Consider the following 16730-nt stretch of genomic DNA (forward strand, 5'->3'; position numbering starts at 1 on the left):
TACCAGCTCTAGCAGCGATTGAGAGCTGGTACAAGCTGTTTCAATTATGCCTGACAGTGGAGAAAGCCGCCAGAACTGAGAGCTGGTGACAGTCGGGAAGAGACATACATATCCCACGTCTTTCGGAGAGGGGTACTGAAATTTAATTTAGATCCAACAGACGAACACTAGAAGGTGCCGAGGTCCTGGGGCATCTTACAATTAATCTATACACAGGATCCATAGAAAAAACAAGAGGGAATTCAGACTTTGACTTAGAGTATCGAGGAAGTCCACGGCGGTGGATCTTCTTGAAATTGTGGTTGTTGGTCCTGATGAGAACCCCTACAATGACTGGGGTTTGAAACGCGTAGACCTTTGTCAATGCCACTCCCATTTAATTTGTATTTACTTTATGATTAAAACTGATGTTACATTGTAAATGATTGTGTGGTCAAAATTGTTTAGTTGCTCAAGCAATTGTTATGTATTTTTGTAAACTTTGTTAGGGTAGTGGTTGGGCCTGTTTTCTTAACAATTATACTGGCCTGTTAGGACTATGTGGTATGTGTTGAGGGTGTTGAATATGTAAATGTGAGTGTGACTGTACGAATGATCTATCAGGAGTGAATGTGAATGAAAAGAGGTGGGTTTATTTATTCATTTTGTGTTAATATATGTTTTGTCACCTATTTGTATATATCCCCTATATGTTTCCTAAATGAAAACAAATCTTTTTGGATATTGAAAATAAAAGCAAATAATAAGCTTTTGGTTGCTTGGCTTGACATCCTTGCATCTAGTATTGATTTATACAGGAATTGCTTCCATGTATCATGGCTTGAAGCACATTGTATTGTCCCAGCGGGTTATTGAATTCAAGGAATATCTTTAAGGAAATGCCATGTCTGGTCAAAAGTGCACTGCCCGGAGGGCAGGGGGAGTATGTCGCAAACGCTTTGTGCCCGCAGCATTTAGTAGGAAAGCAGCAGTTGCCACACAGCTGTTATATGTGTCTCTTGAAGGAGTGCTGCCTGTCTAGATATGCAAATACCAGTCTCCTCTTCCAGAGGTTAAGTCCCAGACGGACCATATCAAGAGGTGCAAATGTGTCACTTTGTCCTTATTCGTTAACAAGTGGTAGCTGGACCGTGAATTGTGGTTGCATGACCTGATTTTATGTCCTTCCAGGCATCCATTTGGTTGTGCGGTCTGTGCTGTCTAAATTGTGGTGGTTCCTGCATGTAGCTGTTGTGTAGTTAAATAACCCCACCATGCTCCTCCCACACTAGGCACCCCAACCTGCCAATGAGCTCCTTTCCACCTCCCCCCTATCCTGCGCTAACATGGCGTAACCTCAGGCAAACCCTTTAGTGATAGTTAGCACAATATAATGGCGGCTTACCATTGAGGAAAACCAGAACTCTGGTGAACAAATGCCTCGTATACAGGGCATTTGCAGGGGGAAAACAAAATGTGCTATGCAGTCTACCTGCTAGCCTGTGTCCAACATGAAAGTTCAACAGAGGCTCATTAGTACCGTACAGTATAATGGTGAGGAGTTTAAGAAATCCATGGAATGGGGGTGTTTTAACTTGTTCTATATTGGTCTGCACGTCTTACCAGTTTAAACTATTTTGATAGCCCACAGGGCACCATCTCCTCTCTCTATTGAGAGTCTCATTCCACTTCACTCAAGTAACCGTCTGATCGGCTGTTTAAGCACGTGATGCTGAGCAAGTCTCGGAGAAGACGTGCTTGACACACAGCGCCTCACTGTGTGGATCCTGAAAGATGTGCGACTTGCTGCGATGCATGATCTTCAATTGCATAGGATAAAGCATGCCATATAGGATGCCTGCTCGCTGCAGTTTATGTTTTCAGTGACAGGTACTCTTGTCTCGCTACTTGGACGGCCAAAGGGAAGTCTAAGAAGCTGGAGATGAATGAGGTATTTTTTCTCCCTCACAAGTTGTAGGATAGTGTCACGATCCTTGAAATTAAGGAGTCTCGCTAATATGGGTCGCGGTGTGGCACCTAGTGAGAGTAGCGCTCCTAGAGAGCAATGTGGGTGTTCCACCGCGAAGATGAGGGAGAGATGTTCTGCACCAAATAGTGATTGTAGAGTTTTCTATGTGGTCTACCAGGTTGCCAGTGTTGGTGGACTACAGTAGGCCTATAATTGGAGGTTGGGCTTTCCAGGTTGATATTTCTGGCCACCTTTAGTAATCTGGTTGAATCTATAGCAGTCGAACACACCTTTACCATTTTAGGTGATTTCAACTTCCATCTTGAAAACACACATGATAAGGACAATAGTACATTATTAGCAGACTTGGAATTGGTAGGTCTATCACAGTTACTCTCCGAAACCACTCATGTAGCTGGCCATACACTGGACGGCCTTTTTTCTAGCTCTAAAAACATCCTTTTAAAAGAAATCTTGCCTCTAGCCTGGACTGATCACCATGCATTTATATTCAACATACTACTTGACAACAACTCGCCCATTAACGTGCCCGTAAATGGGCCAGTTGTATTCAAAGCATGGAAAAATATAGATATTCAACAGTTTAAGACGTACCTGTCATCAACTCAACATGATGTCTCGTCAGATCCAAATATAGCTTCCACAAGATATGCCAACTGGTTGCTCAATGTGACCAACTTGTTGGTGCCAAATAAAACTATATCCCAAAATCGGAACTCCCCATCAGCTTCCTGGTTCACTGAACCACTTAGGGAACAAAAGCAAATATGTAGAAATCGGGAAAAACACTGGCGCAAATTCTACACTTGCGAAGAAAAACTCTGTTATAAGGAGGAACCTGCTAAATACAAATTAATGATTGCGCAAGAAAAAAGCAAATACTATATAGCCCAGATTGGATCGGCTAAGAACTCAAATAAACAACTTTACCAAGTAGTCGCTAAGTTATCATGCCGAGCCTCAGTGGCAGTCCCTGTACCCTCACAATCGTTGTGCAATTCCTTAGCGGACTATTTTTATAGTAAAGTAAATAATATTTACTCTGAAATCTCAGCACAAATAAATCAAACTAATCAGCCTATATCCATTGATCCCTCAGACCATCTCTTAGCGCAGTTCGAAAAAGTTACTGTGGACCAAATCACCAACGTAATGACTACTATAAAATCTGGTTCAGCTAATGATCCTTGCCCACCAGCTGTTCTCGAACCTGTCCCTGAACTGATAGACCCTGTATTAGCAGAGATCTGCAATGCAATGTTCTCCTCAGGGACATATCCTACCGCATGGAAGAAAACTATACTAAAACCACTACTAAAAAAAATCTCATTTGGGCCCGGATGACACCAAAAATTATAGGCCTATAGCTAGCCTGCCTTTCCCGGCCAAAGTGGTTGAAAAAGCAATGAACCATCAACTCTCTAAATATATAGTAGACCATCATCTGCTAGATGACACCCAATTTGGTTTTCAAAAGGGTCATGGCACACAGACTGCACTAATCAAGGCCTCAGAAGACATAAGTCTTATTCTGGACCAAGGAGGCACAGCAGTACTTATATTGCTGGACCTCTCAGCCGCATTTGACACTGTCAATCACACCACTCTGATCAACCGTGTCACTGCAATGGGCATTCAGTATATAGCAAAAGACATGCTGCTATCCTTTCTCACAAACCGGACCCAGGCACCTTCCACTTAATTTTTAATAGTTTAGAATGATAACACTCCTATTTTATATGGAAGATTAGTTGATGTGTGTGGATATGTGCAATACCTTTTTATGATACAGCCATGTTTTATGCTTTTTAATGTCATGATAAGCTGTAAATTGTATACTTTTATGGTTGTAACAAACCAAATAAAGTTTTGTTTGACTTGACTTGACCTTCCACTCTGCTCAACTGACATTACCGCGTGGTGTTCCACAGGGCTCATCCCTAAGTCCGACACTTTTTAACATCTATGTGTCGGAGTGCAGTTAGCCAGAGTCATCAAGGCACATGGGATGGGTCTTACATCATACGCCAACGACACCCAGCTGGTGCTCGCAATAAATAACAATGGAGAAAGGGTAGCAGCCAGCTTCCAAAAGGGCATGTTGGCCATCAGTAGCTGGATGGCCAGCAACTGTCTTAAATTGAACTCCGACAAAACGGAGGTCATGATCTTTGGTAAGTTATCCCCCATCTGGTCCAGTTCCTGGTGGCCACCAGTTCTAGGCTCCCCACCGAACCCAGTCACTAAGGTCAGGAATTTAGGCATCATATTCGATGACAGACTGACTTTTGCACCCCATGCTAATTGGGTGGTTTCGGCCTCGTTCTATAAACTCTGAACGATTAACAAGATTTTACCATTTCTCCCTTTGAATGCAGGAAAAACCTTGGTCAGTGCATTGGTTATATCATCTTTAGACTACTGCAATGGGCTGTTTGCCAATGCACAGAGCAGGGTCATTCAAAAACTTCAATCCGTTCAGAATGCGGCAGCCAGAATGCTGTCTGGAACCCCTAAGTTCAAACCCATCTCACATGTCATCAAAAGGTACCATTGGCTGTCGGTAAGGAACTGAAAAAAATTTAAGGCATTATGTATTGCCTACAAAGCTTCCCGCAAGATAGGTCCCCAGTTTTTAATAACTCGCCTAGCCACCTACATCCCCAACAGGCCACTTTGGTCTTCCAATGCATTTCATCTTACAGTACCTCGTACCAAAACCGTCTCTTGGGGGGATAGACGCTTTGTTGTCACAGTGGCAAAACTCTGGAACTCCCTCCCGCTGGAGATTAGATCCTGTCAATCTCTGTTAGTCTTCAGAAAGATGATAAAGACCTGGTTGTTCAACCAATAATCTGCTCATTACCTCTGCCTGTTGTCCGCAGTGCAGAGATGCCCTTCGACAATTTTGCGCTCTACAAACTAAAAAAATAAATAAATATTGTGACCTTTGATTAAATTGTTAAAGATCTGCTTGCTGGGGCTGTTGCTATAAGGAAGGCTGATTACACCTACTACTAATGCTAACAACACACAAAACTGCAGACTCTACAGTAGTCTCTTTGTGGCTATGGTCTTCAGAGTGTTCATTTTAGCTTCATGTCATGCATATCTTTATCTGCAACACTGAAGTTACAGAGAAAGGATTTTTTGGGCATTCTATGTTGGGCTTCTGACTTCAACCCAGCAAGGCAAGGCCATGAAAGTTGCTGCATGAACAATCCATTACAATATCCATATGCCATCAAATCTGCAACATTGGCCTAGCCACTGAATGCCTGGCTTGACACTAGCACATATTTTTTCCTATATATTCTAAAAAGGCTCTGTGAGGAGGTCTTCCACAAATGTTCTCACTGGCGTACTCAGCTAATGGTAATTACAATAAAACACAGTTGTAGGAGTTTGCTATTATTGATATGGTGCCTTATGAGTGCGCGTTGGTGCCCATGCAAAGAAGTTCCTTGGAGTGTACTGCTATTTTGTGAGGTTTGGCGGGACCGAGTGGTCTGTGGAGTGTGTGTAGGGTGTGGTTGAAGAGCACCAGTGTCATGGGAGAGAGTGGATGTGCAGAAAGAGCAGAAGGTGTGTGCAGAACATGAAGTCTGACTAGAAAAGTGAAGGAAGCATGAAAGTTGTGTACATAGGTTTAAAAGGAGACTGTGAAATGTGATGGGAGACTGTTGGATGTGTTTGGAGAGTCGAAGTTTAACAGGAGTGCATAGTCTGTGATTGGAGCATGTGGGGTGTCCCAAGAGCAGATGAGGTATGATGAAAGCATGGATAATGAAGATAATGATTTTGAAGTTAAAACAAGGGGTATGATGGAAAGAGTGCATGTGATGAAAGCACAAGCCCCTAAGTGAAAGCAAGGGATGTGACTGGAGTGGGAGAGGTGTGGAAGGAGGGAGCGCAACAGATGTGGAGAGGAAATGGGGTACAGAAATGTGTGAAGTATGGAAGGCATGTTTTATGGAGTATGTGTGGTGTGGTGTGGTGTGGAGGTAAGGCAAAGTATGTGAAGTGGACAGGAGGTATGTTGTGAAAGCACAGGATCATAACAAGAGCATGTGGCATGAGTGTGAGAGAAAAGGGGATGGGAAAGTGTTGGTGATGAATGTTGAGTGTGAAGGGAAGTTATTGAGCTATAATATATGTTTTTTAGTCCAGGGTTTTCCCATGTCTCTCCCTGGCAGTGAAGTTGATGGTTTTCCTAATGAAGGCTTTCCTTGGTGGTGAGTTGTTGTTACAGAGGGCCAACTCTGCTTTTCAACTTTATTCTGTTGGCAACAGAGTGTGACTTCAGGCTTTCTGACTAAGCACTGATCCAGTAATCCAACACTGAGAGCAATGGTTTGGGCAGAGACAGCAAACTTGCCCACGTGACTTGAAGAAATCAAAGCACAATATTTAAAACACTAAGGGCCTGATTATGAGTGGTAGAATTTCACATTGAAAGATAGCTCTAGCTGGAATTCCATCACCTGCAACTAGAAGCTCAAGGGACAGAATCAATATCTGGACACCACCCAGCCCCTGCAGCAGCATGAAGGGAGCAGACATTGCTACCCCAGACTGTGCAGAAAAGGATTTGGTATTAATTATTCCCCATTCCAGGGAGAAAAGTAATGCTCGCTAGAGTTTGGTGCGGGGATACCAGCTGTCCCTTGATATGTCTGCACCACACCTAGGTACACTCGTAATGAGGGCCTAGGTGGGGGTTTATAATTCCATGCAACTTCTCTAAGAAATTCTGGGAAAACATTATACTCTAAGTGAGAAAATCCTAGATCACAAACTAGGGACTCAGGGTACAAATATAAAAATATCAATTTTAACAAATTCATAATTTGCCTACTGTAGTAAATCGACCTTTCTACATGGTCACATCAGATTTTTCACCTTTTTCTGGGCCCTATTTTGGCTGGATTTTGAACTTTGTGAAATTTACCACTGCTAAACAGGGGTGAAGGGCCAGCGTGTCCCCTCTAAAAAGGATATGTACATTGGAACTCCTTATATGGCCTATTTAACTTTTCTACAATCCACTTGTGAATGGTGCTGTAATTGCACCTTTGCAAAAACAATAATTGGTGGACAGAATGCAGAACAATGTCATACATCATCTCCTTGTGTTTGCTTTGTTTGCCCTAACTTGGCAGGGTATGCCCCTGCGTGGGTCCCTTGCTCACTCTGCCACTGGATTCAAGCTAGCCTGGCTGATGAGGGCTGTTAGCCTGAAACCTGTCTCAGGATGCTTGTGTCTGGTCCAGGGCTGACATGGCTTGGCAGTTCAGGATGGACTGTTCACGTGAGGCACAGGGTCAAGACTGAATTGCATATCGCTGTGTCTGAACTGGAGTGGCAAAGTGAGCTAAAGAAAGATGATGGATTCAACCCAGATCTGTGACTGGGGGTGAGTGTTTGAAAAGTTTCAGCACTCCGTCCACCATCTCGTTGTGTTTGCTTAGAACTTCTCTATCCACCAGCAGTTAGTACACAGGATAAATCTAACAACTCCGCCCCACCTCCTCAGAACATTCCTGTACGAGTGAATACTCCATCTGAAGAGAAGGCCTTGTTAGAAGAAGGATCCAGATTCCTGGCTCTTGCTGGAAGGAGAGGACTCACACAGGGACTTAAGGACCGCTGAATCCTACTGGCACCCAGGGACAGACTTGCTCTCTAAGGGTCTAGTGATCAGCCTTCTATTTATTTGCTTAAGGAACACAAAATGCAGAAGAACTCCCGACTATAAAAGGGCCCAGCTGACTAAAGAGGACTCGATCCTGTAGGAGATCCAACTGGAGAGAGACCTGCAGCCCATAAGACTGTGCTGATGAACTGGAGTTTGGGAGTACAACTAGAAGAAGCTTTCCCAACAGTTGGAGACTATGTAAAATAGTTGGCTGGGAAAACCTACTTGGTCTGTCAAGACTTCTGCTCCATTGCATCACCGTTACATTGCACCTATTTCCAGGTCCACCCACAGTGCTTTATTATTTTTTTTTACACACTTTTTACCTGAAAACTCAAATCAATTGTTCCCATTAACATATTTGGATAACCTGGTATCAATTTTACACATAAAATGTTTGTCTAGTTTTCTAAATTGGTTTGGAAATGTTATTGTGCTGTGTTCTTTACTTTAAAATTGTTGGTACTACTTTGACAATGCATTCACTTCTCCAGTGATTGCCTGCTGCATGTGCTATAGCTACCAGGGGCTGAGCAGAGTTTGTATCAGAACTGTGTTTTGACTTAACCACAGTGGATTTATTGAGTTGTACAAGGGTGCACCCCTACCGAATAAATACCACCATTTCTGACACCTAATATTCATGTCTTGCATAAACAGAGGGGCGCATTTATCTTTTACTCCATACATTTATTTAGCTTTAAGCATGTACCCCTCTTCAACCAATGGGACCAGGACCTCCAATTAAAATTGGAGACAAAATATTAAATTATAATCTTATCACAGTCTTCCACAGACCTTCATTACGTCTTATTCAGATGGTCTCTCATCAAGAGGCATCAACCACTTTCTTCTCAGTTTATTTCATTTTTTCGGCTTGACATATCAAGGCTTTTTTTAATCAGATTACAATTGTATAATGGTCTATCATACATCTTTGATCAGGTCAGGAAAGGTTGAAACCTTGAGCTTGGCTGAGCAATTAACAGGGGAGGCAGGAATATTTTATAAAGTCTTGGCTTACTTCTGAGTTTTGTTGGTTTTCAGGTGCAGTGCAGACACATGGGGTGCCAGTAGATGGTCTTCCCATAGCCGGACAGTAGATTACTAGCAAATACTATCTACACGTGAACATCCTAGTATAAATGCAGTAGGCATTATTATTGACTTTGGTGCTGGAAGCAGGCAACATGACCTGGCCACCACATTTAATAGCAGGGACAGACAGACAAGAGCATAACAACCCCACCCCACCCTTACCAAATAAATGGGTTTCTTATCAAATTTGAAAAGGCATTCATTGTTTATGTCTGACAAACAACATGCAGCATGCTATGCATAATAGTCAAAAACAGACAGGATGAAGAATGATGACAGAAGCAAAAGCACTCACTTAAAAGGGATTTACTCACTAGTCAGGGAACGTAAAGAACAAGAAAGCAATAGATCCAATGAAGGTGAATGTCTCAAAGGCAGCTGTTGTTGCTAATCAGGTTGCAGTAGATCTTGATTACCAGATCATTATAATGTTAAGAAACTCCATAGTAGATTAAGGTGGAGGCCAACGCTGGTACTGTAAGAAGCCAAATGCCCACCAGAGATAAAGCTGAGAAATACTGCCCACTTTCTCAGGGCTTATTTTATGTGAGGGCCACATGGTCTGCTCCTACTGCATGCACCCAGGATGATGTTTGAGAAGTGTCGAATGCTGGAGTTAGGCAGGTCCTTTGCAGTGATCTCAGTGTTATGCACCAATTTCTGAGGTTGCACAAACCTCTGTACAAGAGAGTAATAGGTTATGTGCCGTCAGGCATATCAAGACAGAATTCTGCATTCATCTCAGTATCTGCTGCAGCAAAGACACCAGTGCAATAAGAAATAAACCCTGTGCCAGGCACCCCTCCCAGCATCATTGGGTGCAGTGTGCAGTGGGTAGACATGGATCAGCAATGCCAGGGATCCTCTCATAAAATGCTGCACACCATCCAAAAGGTGGAAAGAGAACTCTCAACTGTGATCTTCCAGTTAGTGTGAAAAAAAGCTTCACAGGGGCTCGACTATAGCACATTAACCTCTTTAATCTGCCTCCCACCCTACTCATTAAGTCAATAATAATTGGTGTTATATATGCCACTGAATTCTGCAATTCTAGTGTTTGTAACTGCTGCTAATAAGAGATGTTATCTTTACTGAATATATGGTACTGAATTTACTGACCTATGGAAGGATACAAGATTGAGTATGCCTTGCTGGGGATTCACCCTCTTGCCCTCTATGGCGCATTTTGTCACTAGCATGCATTCTGCCAACTTCAAGACATTTTGAAACAAAGATAATTCCAATTATTAAACAATTGTCACAAGTTATAGAGGAAACACGGGGACAAGAGAAAGAGAGGTCCGAGAAGAAAACTGTTAAATATTTGTGTTTATTTATAGATCTCAAACAGTCCTACCTGTGGGCCCCAATTCCTGAGGGTAAGCTCGTAAGTCTATTGTATCGTAAATCCAACCAAACAAGATTTGTAAATTGTTGAAAGAAATCCTCAGGAACTCTGGACAAGGAATTTCCTTGCAGGTGCAAATGCTGAAGGAATAACAAGTTCAAAAATTAAAATGGAATACATTTTGTTTAACATTAAGTAAAGAAAAGGCAATATGAGACATATTAAACAGTGGTGGCCGGTGACTATTTTTACAGGCATGGTACTGGGAAGATCTAGTTGCGCACATATGTTCATGGATAGTTTCACCTTCGAGAACAGCCCATGATTCTGGGTGTCATGAAGTGAAGAGCGTTCTCATATCAGAGCTCTGACAGTAGCCTCCCCCATGTTGTGCTTCCGTTACACCAGGATCAACAATATAGCAAGGTTCTGATTTTACTACCTTTAAGTAAATATGCATACAAGGTCTGGAAGTAGACAGGAAGCTGTAGACCCGGGGAGTGAATGCCCTATGTGTGTACCCGCAAACTAACATGTTTAAGGATATTAGGAACTCCTCTCCAACCTTGTCACACTAGAGACGTTTGGAAGTGTATTCCTGACAAGGTACATTAGGACTGATAGTGGTTGCAGGTGGGGCCCAGGGACTTACTTTAATTACCATACTTTCACCCAGAAGAACAGAGAGAAAGGCAGCAGAAGGGGACGAACGAGGAAGGAAAATACAAAAAAAACCAGTGAAAAATGGATGAAAAGGAACCTGCAAAAAAGGAATGGGGCCACTTGGTGTACAGGGGTGGATGAAGGAGGTATAAATTGCAATCAAAAGTAGACAGCCTTGGTATCGGAAACCCAGATATTCTGCAATGGCACTAATGGGATTCTGCAGAAAACTTGGGCAAAAGCATTTATTATTTTACAATTTAAAAATGAAGCAGGAGTAAACCATATTGCAGCAGGGGAAAACAAGTATTTGCAATGCAATAGGTCTCGCATTTGCGAGAGCTTGGGCTATTTGTATTGTAAATGACTGCCTTTTATTTATGAGTTTTGAAAATCTGCAAGCGGTACACCGTATTCTGTGGTTCTTCTACAGTTGTATGGAAGGTTTCTGCAGGGGCGCTACCAGGTACCCACCTGCCTGTAATTTATTAGTCAAGAGGTCTAGCACACATTTCTGTCATTATGGGGGGGGGGGGGTGATTGTTTTTTGCAGTTCCTGGGCTGTCGAGCAGCAGGCAGAGGTACTATGGTAGTAGTGTTAGGTGTATACTGCACTTGGGGTTCACTGCAATGCACACAACCACATGTAGGCCTGATAAGCCCATTCTTGTTCCACACCAGGACTTGTGCCATTAGTCCCCTATCTCATCCTGTAGGGGACTGTGGGATATGGGTAACAGGTTCTACAATAACATCATCAAATAAAATGAGCCCACATACATTCTGTAGTTCACCTGACCCATTGCAAGCATGTTTGCTTACTTAGCTGCACAGACCTTCAGGAGACACAGCAACAGTTAAACAGAGGAGGACACCCTTTGTGTGCCTCTGATAGGCAGAAAAGTCAACAAAAGTAAAGGTCAGATTGTTTATGTAGTACCTAATATCAGTATTCAGCCTGCTTCTAAACATTTCAAATTGGAGCACAAAAGGGAACTTAAGCAAATGTGGATGTGATAATTAACTTTTTGGGGAATAACGTGTATTCAGGTTCGTAATGCACTACCCCTCTCATGTCCAGGCAACACTAGTCTTTTCTTCTAATTATATTTAGAAAAGTTTAACCGGTTAAAGTTTAACAAAGGGAATTGGTAACAAACTGGTAACTGCAGGTGCAATAAACTTCACACTGCTTACACTGCTGTCCCTGCACAGGAGTTTGTGTAGGGGTTGCAATTTAATAATTCAGTTGTAATAAGGCCCTTGCTGAATCACATCCCATACATTAATTTAGATCACGTCATGTTATTTGCACCAATACCACATTTATGGTGACTGTATTAACGAGATAATGTACTGTGATTTTACTGCAAAGATTTAAACGGCTAATAACGTGTAGAAAATGGGTATTGTTGTGTTTTTCTGCCATTGGAGGTGTGGGACCTCCATGACAGAATAAATTTATTTTGTGGCGCAGTAACAACACTGCTTTCTAAACCGAAAACTATTTTCTCATATTTTAAACAAATTTATACCACAAAGAAGATTACTGCAGTGCTCTCAAGTGGCAGGAAGGGGCAGGTGTAGCAACGATTAAAGAAGGGAATGGGTAAAAGAAAGGAAGTAGTAACTATAGAACTTTCGCGTCACAGGAAAGACGATTAAAAAGATTAAAAAAAATAATGAAATTATATATAATTCTCTATAGATCCTTTAAGGGAAACCCAAGATTCAAAGCTTGCTTATCTGTGTTCGGTTCCGTTAGCTTTCATTCTGTCTGGAAGTAATAATATTAGTTTAACAAGAGGAATGACAATGGTAAAAATAGTTAGAAAAATAGAAATAATAACTCTGTTAAATCACTTAGAGACACGATTATAATTATTATTATCATCATCATTAGCAATCCCCACCAATTGCTTTTAAAAACCCAGTGGTAGCCCTTTATCACCATTTAGGCAAAGTGTGGCACGAGGAGTTATTTATAAAGCTATTGTTATTAACAGACCGCATTGGGCTTCCACGTTTTTGCTAACATAAAGTATGATTTTACACTAGAGTAGCCATCATAACAAGCCCGGCTGCGAAAGTTAAAGCGACTGCGCTAATTACACAACGAATGTCAGGAATGCAGCTGGCATCCGGCCGCGCTGCTTCTAGCTCCCGAGCTCCCTAGGCCAGGGGAGTTAACGTTTGTAGAGAAGGCGGGACATGCAGCCGCCTTAGGTCAATTGCGGGCTTTCCATTTTTGAAAGCCACACGCAATGGCCAATCACTTCAGCTTTTAAGCAAACTTGTGCGCGTGGCTTTTTTTAGCCACACGCATGAGTTTGCTGAAAAGCTGAAGTGATTCCAAGAGGTAATTTTCTAGAGCAGCGCATGCACGCTGCGCTAGGCTCGATCTAAAAAGGTAGCCTACAGGATGTGTGCCTCACCCTGAGTCTCGAGGCTGCCGAATCAGCCCAGCAGTCGGGTGACTACTGCCTGGTGACAATGTGATTTAAATTTTCCTTTAGTTGGTTTTTACAGTTTATTTGCTTCCCTTGATTTTTCACAGTTGTGTCTCACATCCCCCTCCCGCCATTCTCCCACTGGTCTCACACTCTCCGCCCTCCTGCCTCCCTTTTGAACAAGCGGGCAGACCTTCAGGGGTGTGATTGCCATTTGCCCACCAAAGGCCTTTGCCTTTGAAGCTCGCATTTTGGGTCAACATCCTGAGTGGCTTCCTGCAAGGGAGAGAAGACGCCTCCCTATGTTGCAAACTACTTTTGTTCCTGAGCCTGGTAGTAGTGCACACTACTCCCCAGGGCTGTGTTACATAAGTGCCCCGGGGCGCAACAGGTGTTTGCGCCCGCTTTGCCTGCCCGGTGGCACTTTGGTATTACAGAAAGGACCTGTGTGGCCCCTTCTGTAATCCAGATAGTGCTGGAGCACATATAGAACTAGCTCTATCATTAGAGGGTGTTCCCTAATTGGGATGGGGGCGAGGCCCCATGCAAATAAGGGAATCTCTTTGTCTTTGCACCTGTGCTGTATTACTGACATGGGCGCAGAGGAAAAAATGCCTTTAAAAGGCACAATGAAAGTGTACCACAAAAAGGTGGCGCACTTTCAGTGAGCCTTCTAAATGCAGACCTATAAAGGGATGAAGGGGGGTCCCATGGACCCTCCAGACATCCCCTTGCAAGCGGGCACAGTAACTCACTGCACCCATCTCCTAGGAGATCTCTAATCCTTTTAAAAGTGCAGGCAGGTTGCCACCTTCACAGAGAAACACAGAGCAGTTGTAAAACAGCTAATTCGTATTATTCTTGAATGCGCTTTCAGGGGGCAGCACAAGTTTGTGGCTGCCCAAGGGCACTGCTTTATTTCTGATAGAGCACACTTTCCATGTTTGTACCTGGCACATCTGCTTTAAGGTGCCATGGCGCAAACTTGGAAAGTGCGCTCTATCTATAATATGGGCCCAGGAGGGCAGAAAGCTATCTGGTGACCAGCAACTGTGAGAGCCAACTGGGCAAACTGGGCAGCTTTCTATAAATTGCCTTTCCTTAAAAGTGACATTAAATTCGACTTGGGCATCAAGTCGGATTTAACGCCACAATTAATTTGATACTATGAAGTACCCATTTCAATAATCCTATTCAGAAGTTAGTCAGACTGAGTGGTCAGCCGGTAACTCTGTAATAGCAAATGGGGCTACTAACTTTCCCACAGCAAATACGACAATTTGGATGTTTTGCTGTTGCGTCATGTATTAAAACTGTATGTCCTGCTTAATAATTTACAGCGCCCTGCCTTGGGTGTCCATAGGCCTTCCTTAGGAGAAATGTACATATTGTTAAGTGAAGTGGGGGCTTTGCCATTTGTGTAAATGGAAAAGTTGAACTAGCAATTTTAAAACTGCTCTTCCATGCTGCAGGGAAGGCTGGGTGCCATTTTGTATCTTGTCACACACAGGGCGGCACAATCAGTGCTGCAGCACTTGCTGAGGGGGCTGTCTTACATGCCCTGGGTATCCTTAGGGTCCATATACTAGGGACATATACATAAGTCAGATTATACCAATTGGGGTCAGCCAATTCAACACACATTATGTAATGCGTTGAAACACTGGCACTGAGGTCTGATTATAAAAAACATGCAGGGAGAGAAGGGTCCAAGGGAAAAGTTTAAAGACCTACTACTGGTTCACTTCCCCAGCAACATCATATGAATCACAAACAAGAACCTAGGAGGTCTATAAGCCAAATATAATACTGGCCAGACTGACAAGTCTTTCACTATGTCAGTTGGTGCTACAGTCACCATACAATAAATGCTAAAGGGTGAAGAGAAAAGAGCGAGAGACACGTGTGTAGAATGCAAGAATAGTGATGTCTAAAACTCAATCACAAACTGGTCAACCAAATCCAGTACACAATATTTGTGGATAACCATCAAAAAAACCAAGTGATCGGTCCTATCATTTGGCCGTCCACACCGTGGCCTGGCGGGTCCTTAGATCATCTAGACCCCATGCCACACAGTAAATCGTAAGTACTGGGTGCGGTCCACAGTGAAATATGAACCTCCAATTGTTGGCCAATTTATGATGGTTAGTGAAAAGTGGTAGAAACACAAAGCAACATACAAAAAGGTGGTGAATATAAAATAGGGTGATGTGTCTAAACAAACTCTTTAATAGGAACAAGGCACATCTCCTAATTAAAAACAGGAACAGCGCCTCAGTGCACCCTGACTCAAAAACAGCAGCATCAGACCACATGGTGGCAAAAAGTGTGGAGGGGGAACCAGAGAAAAGTCTGTTTCCTCCCACTTTTTCTATATTATCTATTGTGTTATGTTCTTATGATTATATTTGTTTAAGTGTAGAAGCGCTCATGTCCACCTCACTAGCTGCATAGTGTGGAGAATGTGAATTTCACATCCTTACACCATGGGCAGGAATCTCTCCAGTGCTAGCAAGAGATTAGGATTAAGAGGGATTGGCTTTTCATGCTGTCAACTTGGACTGCAAGGAAAAAGCTTCCTTTGCAGCATGAGTTATACATTTTTTAACTTCAATGATGCCAGCCGAGCTGACGTCACTGTCATTTAACCTGAAAACTGTCAGAGCCTAAAGGCCCTGACAGTTTTCAGTATGAACAGTGCATACGAGCACACCTCAGATCTATGAGCCCAATGCTGTCACCCCCATGTACCCAGACGTTTTTATGCCTGCAAGCAGAATGCGAGAGTAATCCCCCGAGCCCCCAACCCCACCTGCCCATATATCTAAACTGCAATTCCAATTTCCTCTAACTTGCCATGGGCAATGCCTGGCTGTAGTATATGCGCTTTGAGCCAGCAGGAACACTCCCATCCTTGGGTGTATCTAAAACCTAGAGAGTTTGTCAATACTTTTCAGAAATGTACAGCTTTTGAGTTCACCCAGGGGTTATACACCTCTTATTCCCTACACACTGCAGATAGGTAAAAACCACAAAAATAGGAAATATTGACTACCACTTAGAAAATTGCCAAAATTATGGTGCTCTTTTTCACAACTTTACCTGTTCCTGAAGGTATGGAAGATGGAAATCTTAAACCAACCAACCTTTTTTAGATGCCGCTTATAGAAGAAAAAAACATGACACACGTACTTGTGCAGGATATTTTCCCATTTTACCAAAAAATACAAAATGTTGCTACATGTACCAACTCTCGGTACATTTAGAATCCCCAATATGTGAGAAAAAAAGGGCACGCATATTTCCTGGATAACGTTTCTGGAGAACAATTTATGTAAGCTTAAATGAAAACCTCTCTTAAATTAAAAAAAAAAAGGTGTTCAGCACATACAGGGGAAGGAGGTGGGGAGTGTCAGAACTTAAAGGCAGTAGCAGATGGTCTGGCGGCGTTTCAGGGGTATGGGGTTGGGTGGGGATGGACAGATGACAAAAGAAACAAAA

General features: G+C 42.8%; 1 protein-coding gene across 12 annotated transcripts in view; it reads right to left on the reverse strand.

Annotated features, from left to right (window-relative positions):
• Nucleotides 1–16730, reverse strand: part of LRRC27 (leucine rich repeat containing 27) — an 801922-nt gene that overhangs the window by 470261 nt on the left and 314931 nt on the right. For all 12 annotated transcript variants that reach the window (XM_078643471.1, XM_078643467.1, XM_078643476.1 and 9 more), the window contains one exon: nucleotides 10123–10253. In XM_078643471.1, coding sequence (XP_078499597.1) covers nucleotides 10123–10253 — 131 coding nt within the window. The remainder of the gene's footprint in view (nucleotides 1–10122; nucleotides 10254–16730) is intronic.

Source organism: Lissotriton helveticus, chromosome 5_1 (assembly GCF_964261635.1).
Source record: "Lissotriton helveticus chromosome 5_1, aLisHel1.1, whole genome shotgun sequence".
Taxonomy (NCBI): domain Eukaryota; kingdom Metazoa; phylum Chordata; class Amphibia; order Caudata; family Salamandridae; genus Lissotriton; species Lissotriton helveticus.